Below are 21379 nucleotides of genomic sequence, written 5' to 3' on the forward strand. Positions count from 1 at the left end.
CTCTGACGACGATCTATCAAGACATTCAGCTACACCAGCTCAGTGTTGACAAGGAAGTGACTGAAGAGAACAGATATGGGCAGGGATCAGACAGACTGGCTTGGTTTTGGAGAGTCAACAACGGTCATGATTTGAAGGAAGATGTGTGGATGGATGAATGTAAGTCATATCTAATATGTCTATGTTCTGCAAGTGACCTGTATTAGTCTACAGGGTAAATTGGTTGAAAGCTAAGGCTAGATGGCAAAGGTGGGAGGAAGAGTTGAGATTGGTCCAACACGAAATGGGTTGGACAGTGAGTTGGTTTAAATACAGGATGGGAGAATGGGACCAAAGATACCAACAAGCTACAAAGCCCGGTCATCAAGCTTATGCACATCGACAGGTGCTCTTGTGGGGAAGATTTGCATTGGATGCTGAAAATTCATTCAAAGACAAGTTGATTGTAGTCACTTAACAGTCTTGGCTATTATAATATCAAAGACTTATCTAGCCAAAAAATGATTGTTATGATGGTCAGGAACCCTGCCTACATCATACTGTAGAGCTGGCCCATTTATACTTGCAGATATTGCAATTTGAATGAACTAGCTCTAAAGGGATAGTACTAAAACCAACATCTTTCTTGATAATACTAGGTTTGTGTCTATCAAAAATCCCATCAATTAGATATGCAGAAGTCTATGTTCAATATATACCTAAGGTATTAGCCTGCCTTCCTGTATAAAGCCTGGACATGATCCGGCCGACTCTATTATCACTGTCTGAGGTGTCGGCCGGCCTGGCCATACACGACCTGGTCATGATCCGGCCGACTCTATTGTCAATGTCTAAGGGGTCGGCCGGCCTTCCTGTACACAGCCTGGACCTGATCTGGCCGACTCTATTATCACTGTCTGAGGTGTCGGCCGGCCGGGCCATACATGACCTAGTTCTGATCCGGCCGACTCTCTTGTCCACGTCTGAGGTGTCGGCCTGCCTTCCTGTACACAGCTTGGACCTGATACAGCCGACTCTATTATCACTGTCTGAGGTGTCGGCTGGCCAGGCCATACATAACCTAGTTCTGATCCGGCCGACTCTATTGTCCACGTCTGAGGTGTCGGCCTGCCTTCCTGTACACAGCCTGGACCTGATCCGGCCGACTCTATTATCACTGCCTGAGGTGTCGGCCGGCCAGGCCATACACAGCCTGGACTTGATCCGGCCGACTCTATTATCAATATCTAAGGTGTCGGCCGGCCAGGCCATACACAGCCTGGACCTGATCCGGCCGACTCTATTATCAATGCCATCAGGAAACCTACACTTTCCTTATCATTCCTGAATTGTTTTAGATACTTGTGTTTGACCATGATGCTCCAGACCACATAGGACATGAAAAACTTAAATATATTTGTATACTTAGCCTTTCTACTGATACTGACAAACTGGTATAAGTCAAATATCTTGCTGGACTTGAGTGTGTTAGTGCAAGTCTTGGAAAGACTTGGCCAAGTACCATAAGGTTCTTCAACAATGTTAAGTTTTTCTGATGCCTTAAGTTGTTGAACTGCCTGCCTCTACATGACTTGGACTTAGTCAGGCCAACTCTATTTTCCATGTCCTAAGGTGTTGGCTGATACTGATGTGTGTGTATAGGGAGCCTCACTTGAATGGTCGGCCAGTACCAGTCCCACACCTCTGGCCAGCACCAATATACATGTGTAGGCAGTGGTCGGCCGGTACCACTCCCACACCTCTGGCCAGCACCAATGTACATCTATGGGCTGTGGTCAGCTAGTACTACTCCCACACCTGTGGTTAGCACCAATGTACATGTATATGCAGTGGTCGGCCAGTACCACATTCACACCTCTGGCCAGCACCAATATACATGTGTAGGCAGTGGTCGGCCAGTACCACTCCCACACCTCTGGCCAGCACCAATATACATGTGTAGGCAGTGGTCGGCCAGTACTACTCCCACACCTCTGGCCAGCACCAATATACATGTGTAGGCAGTGGTCGGCCAGTACCACTCCCACACCTGTGGTCAGCACCAATGTACATGTATATGTAGTGGTCGGCCAGTACCACCCCTACACCTGTGGTCAGCCTTCACGTATAGGCAGCCCCACTTCAGTGGTTGGCCAGTACCACCTTAACACCCTTGGCCGGCACCAATGTGCATGTATAGGCCGGTGCAGGCTGGTACCCATTCTAGGGCCATTTGGCACATCCGGGGCACCACTTCTACATAGGGCTATGACTGAAGTATGTGTTAGATACTCATATTCACTCATTCTGTCTTATTCCATAGAGTTCTTTCCCTACAGTATATAAACCGACGTATATCTACTGTTAGGGTAGTTGATTTTCATCCCCCCTTTTGAATAACATTTAGTTAGGACAGTTATCCTGTTCGAACCTTAAGACGATTCAAACCAATCGACTCTTTCTCGTGTGAACGTTCAACGAACGCCACATATTTTTAACTGCCTTTAAATCTAAAATCTATTCCGCTATAGTCGTTGTCTAAGAGGCTTGATCACCCTCCAAAAACTTCGACTCTTGTTAACACAAAAACTCTCCCCCACCCCAACGATATCGTCAAAAGAAAAAGTAATGTCGACTAGTGCACTAGAAATTGCCTCCCCACGTTCCTCGAGGAACGTGAGCGTTGATGGCCGTGCCCACGAGCAAGACGGCGCGAGGTCTCGAAACAGTAACCCTGTTTCTGGAGACGATGGGAATGACAGCCCAATGGCTGAGCTTCCCTCCAGGTTCGGTCCACGCGATCTGAACGAGGTGGACACGGAGTCCACCCAGGCGAAGGACGCTGCGAGCAGCCCCGCCCAGAGCAGTGCCCCGTTGCTGGTCAACGCAGGAGCCGCCACCACCCGTATCACACATAATGATGAGGGTCCTGTAGCACCAGTCAGCGAGTTACCTACTGGTGGCCCTATAATTGGGCGATTACGCACCTTCACGTCGCCCGATAGTGATAATGTACCGCGTCTGCAAGCAGTCTTCGATTGGTCAGAGGTAACCGATGACGACGAGCTAGGAAATGTACCTGAGTTCCCCGCACTTAAGCCCAGTCCAACGGCTAGTGAAAGTAAACCCGAAATCAGTAAGGATAGCTTTGAGAAAAGTAAAGAAAACAACCAACCTAAACTCAGGTCGCTCACGGACCACCTGCGCGACTGGACAGATTTTGATGAGGAGATGGCAGAGTTGAATCGGCCCGGGGAGAACGAGTCCGATGAATCTCTCCGTCGTCTGTGGGACGACGAAAACCGGGCAGGATCAATTAGGATCCAAAACTTCGCCCTGAAAGGATTCCGAAAATCTGCCAAGGAAGATTACACGCAAAAGTGTGAAGAAGTCGACGACTTACTTGACCGTGTCAAGGAGCTCGAGAGGTTGGTCATCGAGGCACAGACCAGGGAGGAGATGGCGCAGAAGCTGATCCGAGAGGCACAACACGTGCCTCTTCCAGATCCACCCCCAGACAGCGCACCTCCAGCGCCAGCCCCCCCATTAGAGAACGCTGCGAACGTGAATGAGCGACGTCACGCAACGGTGATAAACGATGACCCACCAAGCATAAGAGAGCCTACTGATAGACCTGTCAAAGAGAACACCAGGTTCTGGAGGGCGTCTTCCCTCCTCCCAGACAAAAGCTCGGTCAAACGAGCTATAGTTGGTGGTGACCCTAGCGACCCAGACTCGTCAGATTCGCCATCGGGACCTGGTCCCGACGACGACCGGTCATCCACTGAATCCTCTGACGAAGAAACAAGGCACATCAGTAAGGACAAGAAGAGATTGAAGACACTTACGCGTAATAATCAGTTACGCAAAGACAGAGGGAAATCGAGGACATCAACCACGTTCATGACCGGTGCAGCCTCAGAGGAGGAATCCTCCGACAACCTCAACGCGAAGCTACTGCAGATGGAGCCAGAGTCGGACCACAGCAGTGACTCTGAAGATACCAAGTGCCTCAAACGAAAAGCCCGTCGTAAGCATAGGTCAAATTTGAACCTACTAAAATATCAGCAAGGCTTCTTGAAGCACGAACCACCATTCACTTACAACGGAGAAGCTAACGCGTCCACTTTTAAGAAATGGGTTCGCGAAGTACGAGACTGGCGAGACAGAGCGAGACTCTCCACTAAACAAACTATAAGCATGATAGGAAAGTACCTGGGAGGCAACGCCTATCGATTCTATGAGCGCGATGTCCTTGATCTTAAAAAGAAATATACGCTTACCGATTTCTTCGAACAATTGTTCGATTATTCCTTCCCAACGGACTTCAGGATGATGCAGCGTCAGAAGTTCCTAGAATGTCGTCAGGACGGGAAACAAGGAGTGCAGGACTACATACGACGCCTCCGAAACATCGCCGATACAACAGGTGACGTTGACGAGAGGGAACTCGTACGCCAGTTCTGGATGAACTGTAAGCCGTATATCAAGGCTTCGTTAGTAGATAAGGGTTACGACCCTAACACCGTTAGTATGGACACGATCGAGAGGAAAGCCTTATGCACCGAACGAGCGTTCCTTGAAAACTTAAAAGACCCCAACGTCCTCATTGCCCTAAACCCCACATTGGCCGCTGGAGCCGCTGACCACGAGTCCCGGACTCAACGTCGTGATCGCCGCAGTAGTCGAAGAGACCATCGTCCCCGGACACAATCTCTTGCTGCAAACGCTGTCAACCACAATAGTTCATCATCAGCTAGGACTCACCAAGGTAATAAGAGTTCTAGACGTCCAGGGAACAAATCAATTGGCCGTGAGCACCTTCCTCGCAATGCTAAGAGCTCTGAGACCATCTGTAAACTAAGGGAACTTAATCAGTGCTTCGAATGCGAACAAACTGGTCACCTCGCCAAAGACTGTCCCAAGCGTCACCGTCTACCTCCTTACCAGCAACCAAAGACTAACTCCCTTCGCTCGAACGCTGTAGGAGTGACCTCCGCGGATATCCGAACTGCGGCCATCGCAGAAGGAACTGCCCAGGGACTCTACGGCTTTGCCGTCAACATGATCGAAGATCTAAGCCAACTTGAGAAGTTAGAACATGCTAAACATCTGGTAGTAACTCACCGTGCATTGGCTAAGCTCAGACTGGCCGTCCCGCTACTCTCGGATGAACTCGTTGACCCAATCTGCAGTCCCTTCAGACAAGACCGGTTTAGTCTAACGACCTGGGGAGACAAGGAGACTTACCTTTTAAGCGATAAGCACAACCAAGATGAGTATATTATCTATTACTCACAATTGAGCAACCCGTCGTTTGACATCGTAGAATGGCTAACCATTTTAAAGCTCTACAATCAAGAGCACCTTGTTAGGACCAGGGAGTCCCTCGAACGGTCCGGGATCAGAAGCACTGTGGACAGTCTTGAGTGTGACACTACTGACTGCAGTGACTCAGAAAGCTCCTCCTGGGTGACCTCGGAATGGGGAAGTAGTGACTTCTCCAACTCTGAGAGTGAAGACTCTGACGATGATGTCCCTGGCCTGTTGACATGCGAATCCAGTGACGATGACGACGAACCTAAAACTTCTGGTGAGTTATTCTGCGGGATGGCTTCACGGACGAAACCAGACTTACCCTGATCTTCGCACCCTCCAGCGACAAGCAGCTAGACCGAAGACCACATCAAGGCTCTTGCCGAAATCCCTAGTAGTGGTAGTCCTACTAAACGGAAAACCGTGTCGAGCGTTACTCGATTCTGGGTCCCTGACCGATTTCGTTTCAAGTACCATCGTAGACCAATTAAAATTGAAATACGCACTGTTAGAGAAGCCCATCCCCCTCCAACTAGCCGTCTCAGGCTCCAGAAGTTCTGTGAAAGCCACGACAATTGCCGAACTTGAGTACCAGGACATCAAGTGTCCACGCACCTTCGACATCGCGAACCTTGAATCATACGACGTCATCCTAGGGATGCCGTTCCTATTTCAACACCAAGTACTGTTAGGTTTTAATCCTCCTGAAATCAAGATACGTAGTATCGAGCCTTTACCCATCCGCGGCGCGCAGACGCAAGTTCTTGAACTGCGAGGCATTGACGTGTCCTCAGAGGAAATAAAGACCTACATTGAAGAACTTCGTCAATATTCACGTGATATTTGCAAAGAAGCTGTAGACACACCATTACCTCCACTTCGAGCAATCAATCACGTCATTCCTCTTGTCGACGAAGGCCACGCCTACGCTTGGAGGCAGTCCAAATGCCCAGAAGCCTTGCGCCCCCTTTGGCGTAACAAGCGAGATGACTATATCCGCACGGGTCGTTGGGAATTCTTCAGTGGGACTAACGCGGTACCTATGATCATGATGAAGAAGGCAACTAAGGATGGAGAGCTCAGACTACGCACTGTCCTTGACACGAGACAGCGCAACAAAAGCACCCGAAAACTGGCGTCTCCACTCCCTGATATCGATACGATCTTGCGGAATGTCTCGTCCCACGCGTATCGTTCCCTACTTGATGGGAAGGACGCATATGAACAAATTCGAATCGTACCAGAAGATGTTCCCAAGTCCCTATTTGCAACTGCCCGATGGCACGATGATTAGCCATGTCATGCAAATCGGTGATTGCAACGCTGGAGCCACTTACCAGTCACTAATGAACCATATCTTTGGTCCTTACATCGGCGTCTTCATGGATGTATACCTGGACGATATCGTCATATACTCAGACTCAGCCGAAGACCACGTCCGACATGTAAAGACTGTCATCGACACCCTGAGAGAGAATCATTTCTACTTAAGTGAACATAAGCTGCAGTTTTTTAAGAACGAGCTCACCATTCTGGGGCACGTCATAGACAACCAAGGGATACGCCTGGATCCGCATAAGGTAGACAAAATTATCAACTGGAAGACACCTACCTCCAAGGAGCTCTTGATGCAGTTCATTCGGTTCTGTCGGATATCTTGCTGCTGGCTGTGAGGGCATACGGGTGCACATGCAGCACCTCTCGAAAGTAGCGGCGCACACTACCCGTTGGGAATGGACTCCAACGGATCAACGTGCCTTCGACCTAGTACGAGCGTGCGTCAACGCTCACCGAGATACGAGGCGAAAAGCACTTGACTTACCTAGCGCCCTCAACGGCACATCCCCAGTCAATCTCGTGACTGATGCCTCCTTTACTGGAGCAAGTGGCATGCTCTCGCAAGGCGACCCGGTCCAGCAAGCCGACGTCATTGCGTTCTGGTCCGGGAAGTTCCATTCCGCTCAACAGAACTACCCAGTCCATGAACAGGAACTGTTAGCGATCGTGGAGTCACTGAAGCGATTTCGTCACTTACTAATTGGCGTCCAGTTCCGCATTTTCACGGACCATAAGGGCTTGGAGTGGATTACCACCCAACACAAGCTATCTCCTAGACAAGCCCGGTGGTTAGAGGCGTTGAGCGAATTTGATTTCCAAATAAAATACTTACCAGGAGCAGACAACACTCTTGCAGACGCGCTGTCGCGTATGTACAGTAATGAGCCTAAGGGTACTGTCAGAGCCCAAAGTGAGTTTGTAATTGTAGAGGAGGAAGACGCACCCAGAACACTTCTCCTGAACTTCGTCACGGCTCCGGTATATACTGGGACACCCCTCTTCCTGGGTGCGACCGAGAACAGACGATCCGCACGGCTGGCAGAAAAGATAGTCAGTGGCCTCAGTGAAACCCAACCTGACCACAAGCGCGCCAAACCAACTCACCAAAGGAAACCAAGTAGCCAGGGCAGAGGTGTTCCTCAGCAGGCCTTGCCAAACCCAGAAGACAGAGGTGTGCCACAACAAGTCATGCCCGCACCTCAAGGCAGAGGTGTTCCTCAGCAAGTCATAACCACATCTCAAAGCAAAGGTGTTCCTCAGCAGGTTATGACAAACCTGAAGGAAAGAGGCGTACCTCAACAAGTCTTGGAGAACCCCCAAGACAGAGGTGTTCCTCAGCAGGTTATGGAACATCCCCAAGGCAGAGGTGTTCCTCAGCAGGTTATAACTGACTCCACCGGACAGAGGCGTTCCTCAACACGTCCTGACAAACTCGTCTGTCGTATCCAAGCTACCGGACGACCAGGGCGTCAGTAAGGGTAAGCATCCCAGAGATACACTCACCAGACACGACATGAGGTCCCTCAAACCGGCAAACGACATGAGATCGCTTAAACCGGCAAACGACATGAGATCCCTTAAAAAGGGTACCCTCATGGACGGCAACCGCTCTGCCCAGACAGCAGGCCAGCAACTCGGTAGACCGGGATATCACCGACGACTCGGTAGACCGGGATATCAGCAGCCGTGGTGGAACACTGCAAAGTGAAGGAAAATTAGCTCCCACATGCGCAAGTGGGGACTCACCTGTCACCAGAATTAGGAAAGTGACCCTGAGATTGGGTAGAAACCCCTCAGAATCACTGGAGGGCGGAAAGGTGACTGGCGAACAGACAAAGACAATTAGCAATAAGGACAAAGAAAGACGCACCTTACAAGTAAACAAGAGCCTACAACATGATGTAAGCAGAGAAGCAGGACGGTCTGGACAATTACAGAACAGACCCGATGACATAAGCACAGACGTCACGACAATCCAGAATCTACATGACGCAACTCATAGCCAAACTGTCACAAATGCTGATGTAAGCGACGTCAACTGCGCAAATAAGGACCTACAACCTGCGCAGCCAAACATCCCCCAAATGCCCGCACACCTCACCAATGTCTCAAACGCCGAACTCACTCCCACCTTGCCTGAGATCATATCTCTAGGAGACCCGGACATCGACATCAGCAACTCGATCGTGAATCAATACCATGACGATCCGTTCTTTGCCAAAGTCGTTGAGAGCCCTGGGACCTTTAAGAACTTTGAAGTGAGCAATGGAAGGATATTCCTTAGAAATAACGGCAAACGTATTCTATGTATCCCAGACATTAAGATCGGTGTAAGGCGCGTGCGCGAAATCATCATCTCCCACGCTCACTCAATCCTCGCTCACTTAGGCCCGTCTAAGACGCTTCTGTATCTTCGCGACAGTGTATGGTGGAGGAGCATGGCAAATGACGTCCAAGACTTCTGTAAGTCCTGTCCTACGTGCCAAGTATCTAAGACGCCCAACCACCAACCATATGGCCTACTAGAAACACTAGAAGTCCCGTCTCGTCCCTGGGAAACCATCGGCGTAGATTTCGTAGGGCCGCTACCTGAATCCAGGACGCTCCAAGGCGTGTTTGATATGATTATGGTCACAATAGACCACCTAACGTCCATGGTACACTTAGCCGCGACCAAGCAGACTTACCGAGCTAAAGACGTCGCAGAGGTGATGTTTCACCTAGTCTACAAGCACCACGGTATGCCATCAAATATTGTCAGTGACCGTGATACCTTATTCACTAGTACCTTCTGGCAGCGCCTCCACCAACTTACAGGCGTTCAGCTACGTATGTCCACCTCTTTCCACCCCCAGTCGGATGGCGCGACTGAGCGTGCTAACCGAACCATCACGCAGATGCTTCGACAGATCGTGTCCCCCTCGCAAAAGGACTGGGCGATTAAACTACCGGCCATCGAGTTTGCGATCAACTCGGCGTGCTCAGACACCACCAAGTACCCCCCATTTGTACTAAACTACGGTAGGCTACCTCCACCAATGATCTGGAACATGAACTCGGAGTTCCCAGGGGTACGAGTATTCACGCAACGAATGAAGGATGCGATCATGGGCGCTCACGACGCGATAATTGCTGCACGTGCCAAAAGCACCGCAACCGCCAATCGGAAAAGAGTTGAGTCCCCATTCGTCAAGGGTGATCTAGTGTACGTGTCGACTGAAAACCTCTCGCTCCCTAAAGGTCGAGCTCGCAAACTTGCTCCGAAATATATCGGACCGTATCATATACTCGAGGACTACAAGAACAACTCGTTCTTACTCGACCTCCCAGCCCAACTTAAACAACGGGGACTTCACCCGGCCTTCCATGCACACCTCCTCCGTCCACATATCCCTAACGACAATCGTAGATTCCCTGGTCGTCAGCTAGCCCAAGTCTCTGACATAGGGCACCTTGAAGAATGGTCCGTCGCCAAAATCGTGAACCACCAGGGTTCTGGCGCTGATGCCCTTTTCGAAGTAGAGTATTCCACTGGCGACCGTGCGTGGTTTCCCCACCATCAGGTGTCGCGCCTGGAGGCTCTATCCCAGTACTTGGAAGCACTGGGTGTCCCTGGCATATCTCACTTACCGAGGAAAATTTCGACCTCCTCAAGCTCTATCCCCATTTGCGTCACGGAAGCTTTCTCGAGGGCCCGAGATACTGTATCCGGCATCACAGACTTAATGTTGACTGATCTCGCCAGCCAAACCTCCCTAAGCGAGTTTCCTGATCCTTATTTAACGGGCACTCAGCACTTCAACCCACATCGTGAATCCTCCCCCATGTCAACCACTCCTCCTCCCATTTCGCATGATGCGATGCTCGTCGACGTCTCACCGGCACGTCGCGAGCCTGGAGAACATGCCCCAACTCACCAGTCCACTCGGACAGGCAGGGGCCGTCCTGGAAGGGGACGAAGGGGACGTGGAGGGCGTCACCCTCCTCCACGAAGACCCAACGAAGACGCTGATGCTCTAGGAGCATTCACGCGTTTCTTCAGGGCTGAGGCCCAGGCTAAAGAGCTAGCTACTCGAAAGGAGTCCCATGCTTTCGACCTTGAGCTCCGGGCTGAGCGGGCTCGTGAGTTCCGACGCCATGCTCACCGCAGCCGCAACCTCACCCTAGACCACCGCACCTCTGCGTCTGGTCCACCTCCTCACTATACCCGTCCTGCCTACCCTCCTCGTGAGCGACCAGCCCATAACCACCGTCCTAGACCTACCACCGCTGCCCAGGTCATCGCCGACGTGACCACCAACGCTGCTACCATCTTAGCCCCTACTCCCGCTCGTACTGCGCCAACGGCAGATCCTGGACCTGACGTAGAGGAGATTATCGCAGCTGCTGAGCAGCTCGACCTCGAACAGGCCTCACGGATGCCTGATGTCACCACCGAAGACGTTTTCGGTAGACTCATCCTTATTAGTATATTGATAGTAAATGTTCTTACCTTGGTTCTTCTCTCAGCTGCCTTTGCGTCCCTTGGACCGACGCGAGAGAACTAAAGGAACTCGCATCACCTGAAGAAAGGTCCCCTCGTTTAGAGGACCTGGAGGGTGTATGTAACGCTCGTTAAAAAAGCCAACATCTACGCATTGATGTTGGCAACCGATATTTACTTTCATCAGTCTCTTTAGATACTCATATTCACTCATTCTGTCTTATTCCATAGAGTTCTTTCCCTACAGTATATAAACCGACGTATATCTACTGTTAGGGTAGTTGATTTTCATCCCCCCTTTTGAATAACATTTAGTTAGGACAGTTATCCTGTTCGAACCTTAAGACGATTCAAACCAATCGACTCTTTCTCGTGTGAACGTTCAACGAACGCCACACCAACCCATAGCTGTGTACCATGGGCGTCCTTGCCTCGAAGTAGAATTTCTATGTTAGCCCTGGTTTCTTTACCAAATCTAGATCCATGTAACGCTCAACCATCAGAGAACCTGTGAAAGAAGCCATTGGACCGCTCTTCCCTGAATCATCAAATCAACTTGGCTAATTCTTTCCACGCTTGACCGGGACCTCCCCTTGGTACTCAATTCTTGTCGTCAAGTAGTATCGTCAACCCGCTGAGTATTTCAGTGAGTCGAAAACAAATATAGAGTCTGTTGAAGTACGGATTGGATAGTCCAAGATTTCATCAACCCCGATCTGGCGGCGCGCGCAACTGGAAGAGGCAAACGAGATGATTTTGTTGGGGGGTATGATTGATATTCATTCTCAGACTATCGTTGAACTGATCCATGTGTAGCGTGGTTTCAATAAATGGACGATGCGTTTACACGCTTGTCACACATCGATAGGCCCTCGCTCGAGCTAATGGGGTCCGCATTCTATCTTCAGCCCAATTGAGTCGAGCAGGTGCTGTTGTCTGACCTCGCGGGTGCGCCAGGCGAAGCTAGAGAGCTTTATAAATGCACAGCATGCACCGAATCAGCGGCTTCTCCGAGGAAATTGATAGAGTTGTGTTGCCTAGTGGCTGGTACTAGCCTACTCGGTGCGTTTTATTCTTGCTGTCTTTAGACGGGAATGACTCAGACAGTATGCTTCACTTGATATCCGTGTCCACCATCCAGACTCTATCGGCATAAACTAGGGTATTGACTTATACCCTTGGAGGAACGCACCTACAAGCAGAGGGGCACCCAAGTTTGCAGGGGATCGCCCAGAATGATAGCGTTGGTATGAGTCTAACATGTCATTTGTTTCTTCGCTGTATAAATGATTCATAAAGTTCAGGACATTGCTCAGCGCTCATGATACAGGCTGGCCTACAAGGAGGTTGTACGAGAACAAAAGTTCGTCTGAAGTATATCTTCCCGTAGGATAGAATATAATTTCACACTTTTGAAGGTGTGCTGTATGTCGGGTGCCATCAACTAGGGTTCGCGTTGAGATAAATGGCGTCCTGGTGTTTGTTATGCCTCTCACAAGTAGCGATGGCTTCCTGTCAAAGATGTCAGTTAGAGGACTTGAGGTCGTTGGTATGGCCGCGTCATGGAGATGAGGAATTTTGTGAAAGCCATACATGTTGAGTTGGCGGACAAATGAGGGGATGTTCTTGTGTTTGAATCAGTATCTTAGAACTTCACTTGCAAAACACAAAGAGCCAACACGTCAAAACGTTCAAACCATGGCCTTCTTCAAAGTACATACGTCACGCGCGCCGCGCGCCTAAACTTCAAAGCAATTATTTTACAAGTCAGACTACGTACAAAAGACGTCTATATGTTAGCAATAGTGCATGTCAATCATATATCCTAAAAACCATAGGGCTCCAGCCGTCTGATGCACTTCGGCTGCGGTCTTCTCCATTCCCCGTCGTTTGGGTCTGGCCATAAGGAAGCATTGTCCCATTCAGCTTCAGGTGGTGCGCCGGGAGTCGGGAAAAACCCTATGGGCCAAGTAGGCAAGTAGCACATCTCCTGCACGACCAGGTCAGTCATTTCGCAAATAAGTAACTTGACTTTGTTACCTCGAAACCACAGGCCGGTCGGCACTTGACCCACACGCTCCAATCCAACCAGGAGAGTAACTGTGTCACATCCTCCTTCCATTCGCCCATGAGAGTACGTATGTGATCGGTTTCAGGGCGTAGTTCCGAAGGATAAAGGGGGTCGACTCCAAGAGTCATTCCAAAAGCCCACATCTTCGTGGCGACGCGGCATATTTCATGCGTGGTTTCCCGCACCGCCTGCAGGAGCAAGCGTTCGGAGGGCATCAGTGACGTTCCGTGAGGCACTATGGAGGCCGTGTGCGACGTAGCACATTCTCGAAAAACTGGGACAGCCCACGAATTTGTGGCGTTGACAGCGACAGAGTTGTTGGGAGGTAAAGCTGCAAACACCGTGTAGGGCAGAAGCACGGTACGCAGTTGTCTCTGAATTTGCTGTGCGTGGTTAAAGATTGACCCATCGTCCAACGTCAGGTTCAAAAGGTGGTGCGTAATCTCTAGGCGGCTGGCATATCTATCAACCACCACCTGCAAGACCGTTTTCCAGTCAATGCCGCTGGTTGCGACAGGTGGTCGTGCTAACGCTTGAGCTAGCCTGTCTCGGACACGTTCTATATCCTCCGATGATATTCCTGCTACTCGATGATCCCACCGCTCCACGCCTACACGGCGCGGCACCAAGGATGGAACAAGAGCGGTATCGTAGAAAGAGACGAGCCCAGAAAAATCAAGTATGATTCGGGTTTCTCCTGGATAATGATCGTGCCATGAAGAAGAATGCGTTACTTCTACAGCGCGATGCACTTATGTCCGAGAATAAATTAGACCTACGTCAAAATATGGACATGGTCGCTCACTAGTATTGGGGTCCTCAGGTAGCTCCGGATTTGTGCCTCTGCTGAGGCGAGTGCTTTCGAGATTTAGGAACGAAGCGACCTCCATGTGAGAGGTGAAGTTGCAGATCATGATCTCACTATGACTGTTGTTAACAAAAAAGTCCCAAAGAACTACATATGCATATGAGTTCGCACAAATTCATTTGCATCCTATGATTCGCAAATCAGCATCGGCATTGACGCATCTTAACATCCAACGAACCTCACAAAGCCATTCACCCCATATTTCTCACCCCATTTACACAGATCCTTTATGCGCTGCTCTTCATTTTTCACCCACTCCGGTTTCATTTCCGACCATGCCACGAGATCTTGGGTGTCCATGGTGCCCTCGAGGAGTTTCGCACCGCTGTTTCCATCAAAATAGAGCACTTTCATTGGCCGAGTGACTGTAAGAGTGAGGTGCCAGCATCCTTTTTCGATTGACCCTTCGCAGAAAAGTATGGAGTGGTCTGGCTCTACAGCCACCCAATCCAAAGCAGTCGGTAAATGGGGACCAGCAGCTCCATGGTAGAGAAGAGTGCCCACGGGAATGATCCCTGTGACTATTGTATGACCTGCAAGACATAAATGATGAATCTGCGTGGTGTTCAGTATTTTCAGACATACCAATACGATGACGTGTATTTGGCCAGTTTTGAAGCAGAGAATTGACCGTTTCGAACACTAGATGTCCTGTCGCGTTCACCGCAGGTCCTTCATCAAGGTCCCACTGTCCAAGATCATTTTCGGGCCCCGGGTAGAAGGATAGAGGCGGATGGCTCGACAAAGGTATCTGTGCAGTCAGAACCCGTTCAAAGGCGAGAAAAAGCCAAACGGCTTTCCTTGTAGACAGCATTCCGACAAAGGGCCAAGGACCTTCGTAACCTTAGTTATATACGGGGCGCTACATCTTCCGTGACATCCGGTTTGATCTCCTTCCAGTTGAAACTGATCGGTAAATTTAATAGCGGTTGAGGTGGTGCGCAGTTTTCAAAGTTCATTAATGCATTCTTCTATGATTGAAGACACATGTGTTCCAGCAGCATCAGATCTTCAACGATAGGAATAATGAGGGAAAATAGACGCAATATTATTTCCTGAATTTTGTCCAGGTTGCACGGAGCTGGGCGCAGCAGGTACGTATTAGCTACCGCTGTCAGACTAAGCCTTGAAGGAAGTAATTGATTATGATATCCGACCCGGATTCGGAGTTGCAAAATTATCATCCGGCCATCGGATGATGTCCGGGTTAGCCTAGGCCTGAGTGTCCTTAGTATTAGGTAAATTTTTGATGGTACTACTCCAAGCCTGCTGCGTGCTACATTGATGAGACCACCAGATAGCGAGTCCAACTTGGTCCCTCAAGTTGCATTGTGGTTCCGTGACCATTATCTTATCTTGATGGCACTACTATAGTACTGGTCCCTTGTTGTATTGATGGGCTGCTTTAAGTTTCAGATCTACAAACCGAGCCATAGTACCTGCTCACTGATTTGGTTCAACGTGTTCTCGGAACAGCAATACATGGTATAGGTAAGAATAAGCGGGTAACAATCGATCGATCCCATCATACGAATTCGAGATATAATTTCTTTCCAATATCACCGCAAGTAGACGCTGTGGCTTCCGTCTCATCGACACTAACACAACTACCAGCTTGGACAGGTCGAGCGGGATGCACTGTTACTTCATCATCTGCATGATTAAAATGTTCTCCTTTGAGTCTCTCGTCTTGTGACGAGGGAAAGTACCGCTCCGAGAGGTAGACGCTGTGTCTGACATTGGATTTGGAGGAAACGGTACTATCTCTGTTGGCCTGCAGGTAGTATCGCGAGTTCAGGAGTGCGATGAACGAGTTGACATGTACTTAACACCATATCATTAGTCAGCACGATCCTCGGATAATGTTTTGATCTTACATTTAGCCAATAAACATTCAAAACTGAGAAAGATGTAGTTCTTCGGCATCACTGCACACTGTAGGTGACTCTCAGAGCCGTGAGGGGACAGTACAGTAACTGGGACCTCACTGTAATGATGGCTGTCACCGAACACACACTGCACGAAATATGAGTTAAGAGACGGAACAGGCTGTAAGGAGAATCACCTTGTAAGACAGCCAGTTTCGATGATTAAACCCATGAGTTTTTGTATAGAAGAATCGGTGCTAAGACGCTGCGTTGGCTTATCAGATTCCGACCGCGAACGGCCCGGCCCTTACATAGAGAACCCTGTACGTGAGGTAGCGAGGAGATAGCACAGTAATGATGTATTAAGGACATCACCACAACTAATCACGGTCAAGGCCATGTATGTCGCCCATTCGACTCTAATCAAGTCAGAGAACAGGTGACACTGAAATCTACTCGCAATCAACACTTCGTGGAGTAAGAGAGTCCACTGTTCTACTCACAGCGCCCAAAGAAGGGCTATCATCGGGTTAACATTCAAAGTAGAAATGACGAGCCAACAAGAGCAATTTTGAACTCTTACGGATGGATAAACCTGAATGGCATAATTCACGATTGAGAAATATTTCAGGGCGATACACTCACTTGAACTTAGGACCGCGAATATGCCCTAATAGTGCAACATCATCAAATTCCAAAATGAAGACGTGAACGTCTATAAAAAGCCCACCGCTATAATCGGGAGAACTCTTGATCGGCCCTTGCTGACTAGGTTCATAAATTGTGTATCCACTCCATAGATAAGAGGACAAATACCTGTCCATATACGATGAGCATACAGGCTATAAAATGAGGAAGTATTACATTGTATGTGATACTGCACATCATACTTACAGTTGTACCCCATGGATGATGGGGACCTGTGGGGTGCGTACTTGAGGCGGATCAAAGTTCAGGAAACACGACCTACGTCAAATATTATCTGAAGCTGCACGAGTTTATCAATATGATAACAGAAGCTACATAAAAAACTCACTTTAAAACTCCATACAATTTCTGTGAGTGCACCAATGTTCGCGAAGTGGGTCACTAAATAATAATAGATGCAATGAACGATAAAGATCAGGTGAAAAGCATCAAGTATCTTGTAAAAGTTCATGGTGTGGCATGACTGTCATGCGCTCGACAAGCCAAACTCGAAGGAAGACTTGCCACAATAAGAGGACCTGTTGATATAGCGTGAAAGACAGAACTGGAAAGAAGGCAGCATGGACGAACGACCAGCTTAAAGAATGTTCTGCCTGTGTCCCTATGCGTCTTAAAGTAGATGAAAGCTTGAACGTTGGTCAAACCAAAAAGACTGATGAGACACAGGCGGTGTCAGTTTCGTCCGAAAAGCAAGCGGATAGTTCGAACTCCACTCACATGGCTGCAATAATGGCCCCAATGAAAAGTGCTCCATACGTGCTCCCGAGCTCAACTTGTGTGACGAGGCCTTGCGTTGAGGAAGACAACATGATTATGGATTGCCAGATTCAATTTCGCTGGCAACACAGTATGTAAATATCGCTCGGGGAATAACTCGGGAGCTCACCATGCAGATGGCAAAACTTCCCATAGAATTGGCACTCGTGACGCAGCAGTATCTGAAAAATGACACATCAGAGCTTCTAGCACCACGACAAGCGGGACGAGATAAGATTCTAAGGTGGATAAGTTCAAGTTCAGGCAAGTGTTCCTCGTGTGATGATAGTCGTACCGGAGAACTTACCACTGTATCGGATCACTGGTCACGAATGTCATGCCCTTGGTGCGACCCTGCAGCTTCAAGCTCCTTGTACCCACATGAAACTTGAGGCCAGACTTCAAACCAGTCAGTGGGTGTGTAGAGAACCTTAATTCTCACTGTGTAAATGGCAGTGTTGTCACTCCGAAACATCTGATAAGTGCTGTAAGTCACCTCACTGCAGAATGACCACATTAATGTGTACAACTTTTTTGTTGCGCTATCATGATAAGAAGTGATACATCAATTCTACAGCTAGTGGTGGCAGGTGCTGGAAGATTGAGGGCGAAGAGATGTACTGGGTGGTGCAGGTAGACAAGAGAGGTATACATGCAGGAGAGTCTCAGGAGACAAGAGATTGCAATTGTTGTGTCGTGGTCCGTGGAGTCCGAGTCTGCTTCTCAGTATATTTAGCCACAACAGAAGAATTTCGGCAACACCCGGGAAGTTCAGGAAGTAGTACTATAGTTGCCGTTTTATTCTTCTTCAGTATGCTCCCATATGTGTCTCGACTCTCCATGCTCTGATGTCACCACTAGATCGAGTCCCACCTCGGTCACCCTGCAGACTTGCACCCAATGCAATCACTTATATAACATTCGATGCACACACCATCTCCCCGCCAAGGCTGGCATCCCTTCGGATATGGACACTTTAACGTTGGCGGTGCTGGAAGGTATTTCATACGGTGAGTGTCGCAACGTGTTTGTCGTGGAGTATGGACAAAAAACTGAGATAATTCCCTACTTTTACATGCACCAATTCGTATTATACTCAATAGAATCGCATCTCAAAGGCTGACGCCTATGGACGACCGCAGCGAGGCAGAGCTCGGAGTGCTGGTCGCAAACAAGTGATCAGCTATGATGATTGCCTGACGCCAAGTGATGATGAGTAGATATTACACCATCCTTTGTCTTTTTTTTCATTTGGTTGTTTCCTCCATTTATATGACAGCATCCTTTCTTGGAGTACTATTTGTATTGGTACACAATACATGATTGACGGTACGCGTCCATAGGTCTGGAATCCAACTTTGACATTCTCCAAGTCGAATTTTAGTTTAGTACTTACCCTAAACGTCCTGTGCAACAGCCTCGTGCCTTCCAGGTCGGACCTGCAGCCAGACAAGCGCCCGCTTATCTTTTCAACTCAACTGCAAAGTTCAACCACGAGCCATCTATCGACTTTGAATACAGTCGCAATCAACCGTCCATTCTATCTCAAGCATCCTGTGATATCTATGTTGCTTGATTGTTTCATCATCACCACCTAAACCCTTTTGATTTCAAACGAAGTTACAGCTTAGACATCGTCGCAATCGACTCCTCAATCAACGCCGTATGTCGTCCCCTCTGAGACATCCATCCCTATCGTGATCTCTAATTACATCGTTGAACTGAAGTAGTGCTTCTCCGACTTGACCTATTCCAACTCCCATTTCATGTCGCACTCTATCATCAACCTCTGTCGATAAGCGACTAAGATCGAATGCCATGCCCTTGGTGCGACTCTGCAGCTTCAAGCAGCTTGCACCCACATGAAACTTAAGGCCAGACTTTCAAACCAGTCAGTGGGTGTAGAGAGCCTCAATCCTTACTGTGTAAATGGCAGCGCTGCCACTCCGATACATCTGATAAGTGCTGTAAGTCACCTCACTGCGCAGAATGACCACATTAATGTACAACTTTTTGTTGCGCTATCATGAGGACTGATACATCAATTCTACGGCTACTGGTGGCAGGCGCTCAAGAAAAATTGTTCAAAATCTGTCGAACCATTCTCTAGCAATCTAGAATGTCAGAATGCGAAGATGACGGTGATGAAGGTCATACTACAATGAAAAGAAAGAAAAAAGGTCAGTGAAAAATACGAAATGAAGTTAGGAGACTCACCTTTAGAAGTAAAATACTATCTTCGCCGCACATTGCATCAGTGAATGTCGGTTCTCCGGGGGAGCGAGGAGGAGGAAGTGTGCGAGTGGTAATTGAGTAAGGAAGGCTCGTACGGACCCTCTCAACGAACATCTTGTCCTTTACGACTGTTGTGTCGTTTACAAGACGCATATTTTCCTTCTCAAAGCCCAACGCTGCGGCTCGCTTCAATGCAAGTTGGTTGAAATCCCAGATTTGTAAGGTCTGCGAGTGTCGACCTGCAGTGGCTTTGGGTGATGTTACGAGTGAAATAAATCTGCTTCCAAACACGTATCCGGTCCAGACATGAGAGTGAGGTGGGGACTTCAAAAAGCGGGTACCTGTGGGACCCCACTCGTTCCAGTTGATAACACGTCGACGAGTCTGTGGAGTAAGGGCCATGACAGAAGATAACAATATGTTTGCTGGTACGAATAGGTCATATGAGACGGTTTCCTGGTTCTCTTTAACCCAAGTGGTAATGAGGAAGAGTCGTTGTCCACGTGCTATGGAGAAGGGAACATGTGCCTCTGGGTTAGGCTTCCATTCGGGCGATGGGTCAGAGCAAATTACGATCCTCATAGGACTAACCACAAAGTCAAAAGATGGGAATCCAAAAACGCAAACATAATCGGTGAGGGCAACCTTGTTGGTGGAAGGTTTTGATATGTCCAGAACGAAAAGTCGAGGCTCCGTGACTCCAGTCTCGTCCATCACCGTTCCCACTAACAGAAGGTGAGGTGTGAGGAAGGCGAAGGTGGTAATTTTGCGACTAGAGGATCTCTAGAATAGATATCAGAATAACAACAGACTCAGCTTCATCTTGACTCACCAGTACCAGTTCGCCTTTCTTCCACTTCCAGACAACGAGCTCTGAAGTATTGTTTTTAACAATAAATAAGATGGCGAGGAACTCGTTGCATGTTTGGATGCTAAGATCCATTTCAAGTTTGTCAGATGATGATCAATGACTTCGACCGCAGATGGATGTCTATGTCCAGTGGTGAGGGATCGTGAGTGTATCCGAATCCGTATATAAGACTTTGTATTATTGTGGGCCGGACTATAGACTTGTTTCAGAATCAGAGAACATGCGCCAGGAAAGAAACATACATCAGGATAGGTTTCTCAACAAGCACCAGGAGATCTTGGGCGGGATCCATTGTAAAGTCCTTGGTGTCGCTAAGTAAGGGTATCCTCCATGAACTGGCTGGAATGTTGCGGCACTGCGAAGGGAGTCGATACAGACGCATAGTACTAGCGCCCGACACACTAAACTGTGCATACACGCCTGCACACAATTCCCAGGCCATATTGTCCCCCTGGGGCAGTGTTAAGTCTTGTGACTCTGCCCATTGCAATGCCTCCCAGGAGGCATTGCGCTCCTTGAGTAATGCAAGTTTTGATGCGGCAGTGAGTTGTGTTCGTGCACCATCCTCCATGCCGCATACAGCTAACTCAATGGTATATTGGGCAGAAGGACTTTCGTCCACCACCGAGCAGAGAAATTTGCATACCTAACAGTAGGTGTAAGTACTGAGGTAGATACAGTCTCAGAAAACCCTACGAGTTTTAGCCTCAATAAAGCTCTCCAATCTAGGTTTGACAAAATTCGACGGATGGCCTCGCTCGGCAGTAAAATCAACGAGTCCCGGCGCCGGCTTGGACGTCTAATGGGACGATGCATTTGAGTTGGTCACACAGTGATGATAATAATTCGATGATGCGGCGCGAGGTCGCCTTGATGTGGTGACTCT

General features: G+C 48.7%; 4 protein-coding genes across 4 annotated transcripts; 1 reads left to right on the forward strand and 3 right to left on the reverse strand.

Moving 5' to 3' along the window:
* Nucleotides 1–14: 14 nt before the first annotated feature.
* Nucleotides 15–457, forward strand: F5147DRAFT_584608 (uncharacterized protein; the record flags this gene model as incomplete). Its single annotated transcript, XM_041431800.1, has 2 exons — nucleotides 15–159; nucleotides 207–457. Coding segments are annotated over 2 exons (396 nt in total), but the record flags the coding sequence as incomplete, so codon positions are not given.
* Nucleotides 458–12817: 12360 nt separating this feature from the next.
* On the reverse strand, nucleotides 12818–14869 carry F5147DRAFT_840168 (uncharacterized protein; the record flags this gene model as incomplete). The annotated part of the gene is made up of 6 exons (XM_041444276.1): nucleotides 12818–13106; nucleotides 13157–13938; nucleotides 13993–14108; nucleotides 14167–14181; nucleotides 14234–14588; nucleotides 14641–14869. 6 exons carry the CDS (start codon nucleotides 14867–14869, stop codon nucleotides 12942–12944), a joined length of 1662 nt encoding a protein of 553 aa, XP_041287839.1. The 3' UTR covers nucleotides 12818–12941.
* Nucleotides 14870–15485: 616 nt separating this feature from the next.
* Nucleotides 15486–17263, reverse strand: F5147DRAFT_399752 (uncharacterized protein). Its single transcript, XM_041429607.1, has 14 exons — nucleotides 17202–17263; nucleotides 16960–17149; nucleotides 16894–16911; nucleotides 16818–16843; nucleotides 16740–16765; nucleotides 16654–16691; nucleotides 16569–16593; nucleotides 16507–16518; nucleotides 16427–16442; nucleotides 16235–16375; nucleotides 16121–16180; nucleotides 16044–16071; nucleotides 15933–15990; nucleotides 15486–15879 (listed from the first exon to the last, which is right to left on the reverse strand). Exons 2-14 carry the CDS (start codon nucleotides 17080–17082, stop codon nucleotides 15581–15583), a joined length of 870 nt encoding a protein of 289 aa, XP_041287840.1. The 5' UTR covers nucleotides 17083–17149; nucleotides 17202–17263; the 3' UTR covers nucleotides 15486–15580.
* Nucleotides 17264–19501: 2238 nt separating this feature from the next.
* F5147DRAFT_778639 (uncharacterized protein) lies at nucleotides 19502–21064 on the reverse strand (the record flags this gene model as incomplete). Its single annotated transcript, XM_041442156.1, has 4 exons — nucleotides 19502–19543; nucleotides 19605–20405; nucleotides 20455–20554; nucleotides 20736–21064. The coding sequence occupies 4 exons, from the start codon at nucleotides 21062–21064 to the stop codon at nucleotides 19502–19504; spliced, it is 1272 nt and encodes a 423-aa protein (XP_041287841.1).
* Between the last annotated feature and the right edge of the window lie 315 nt (nucleotides 21065–21379).

This window comes from Suillus discolor, assembly GCF_016758755.1.
Source record: "Suillus discolor strain FC423 chromosome Unknown F5147scaffold_74, whole genome shotgun sequence".
NCBI lineage: Eukaryota > Fungi > Basidiomycota > Agaricomycetes > Boletales > Suillaceae > Suillus > Suillus discolor.

What these genes read in the sequence shown, in the direction of transcription:
- F5147DRAFT_399752 (XM_041429607.1), bottom strand. Translation starts at nt 17,082, where the DNA reads ATGAACTTTTACAAGATACTTGATGCTTTTCACCTGATCTTTATCGTT. An exon ending in GAGTTCTCCCGATTATAGCG is followed by an intron (nt 16,594 to 16,653) that starts GTGGGCTTTTTA and finishes TTGCACTATTAG; the next exon opens with GGCATATTCGCGGTCCTAAG. An exon ending in GAAACTGGCTGTCTTACAAG is followed by an intron (nt 16,072 to 16,120) that starts GTGATTCTCCTT and finishes TATTTCGTGCAG; the next exon opens with TGTGTGTTCGGTGACAGCCA.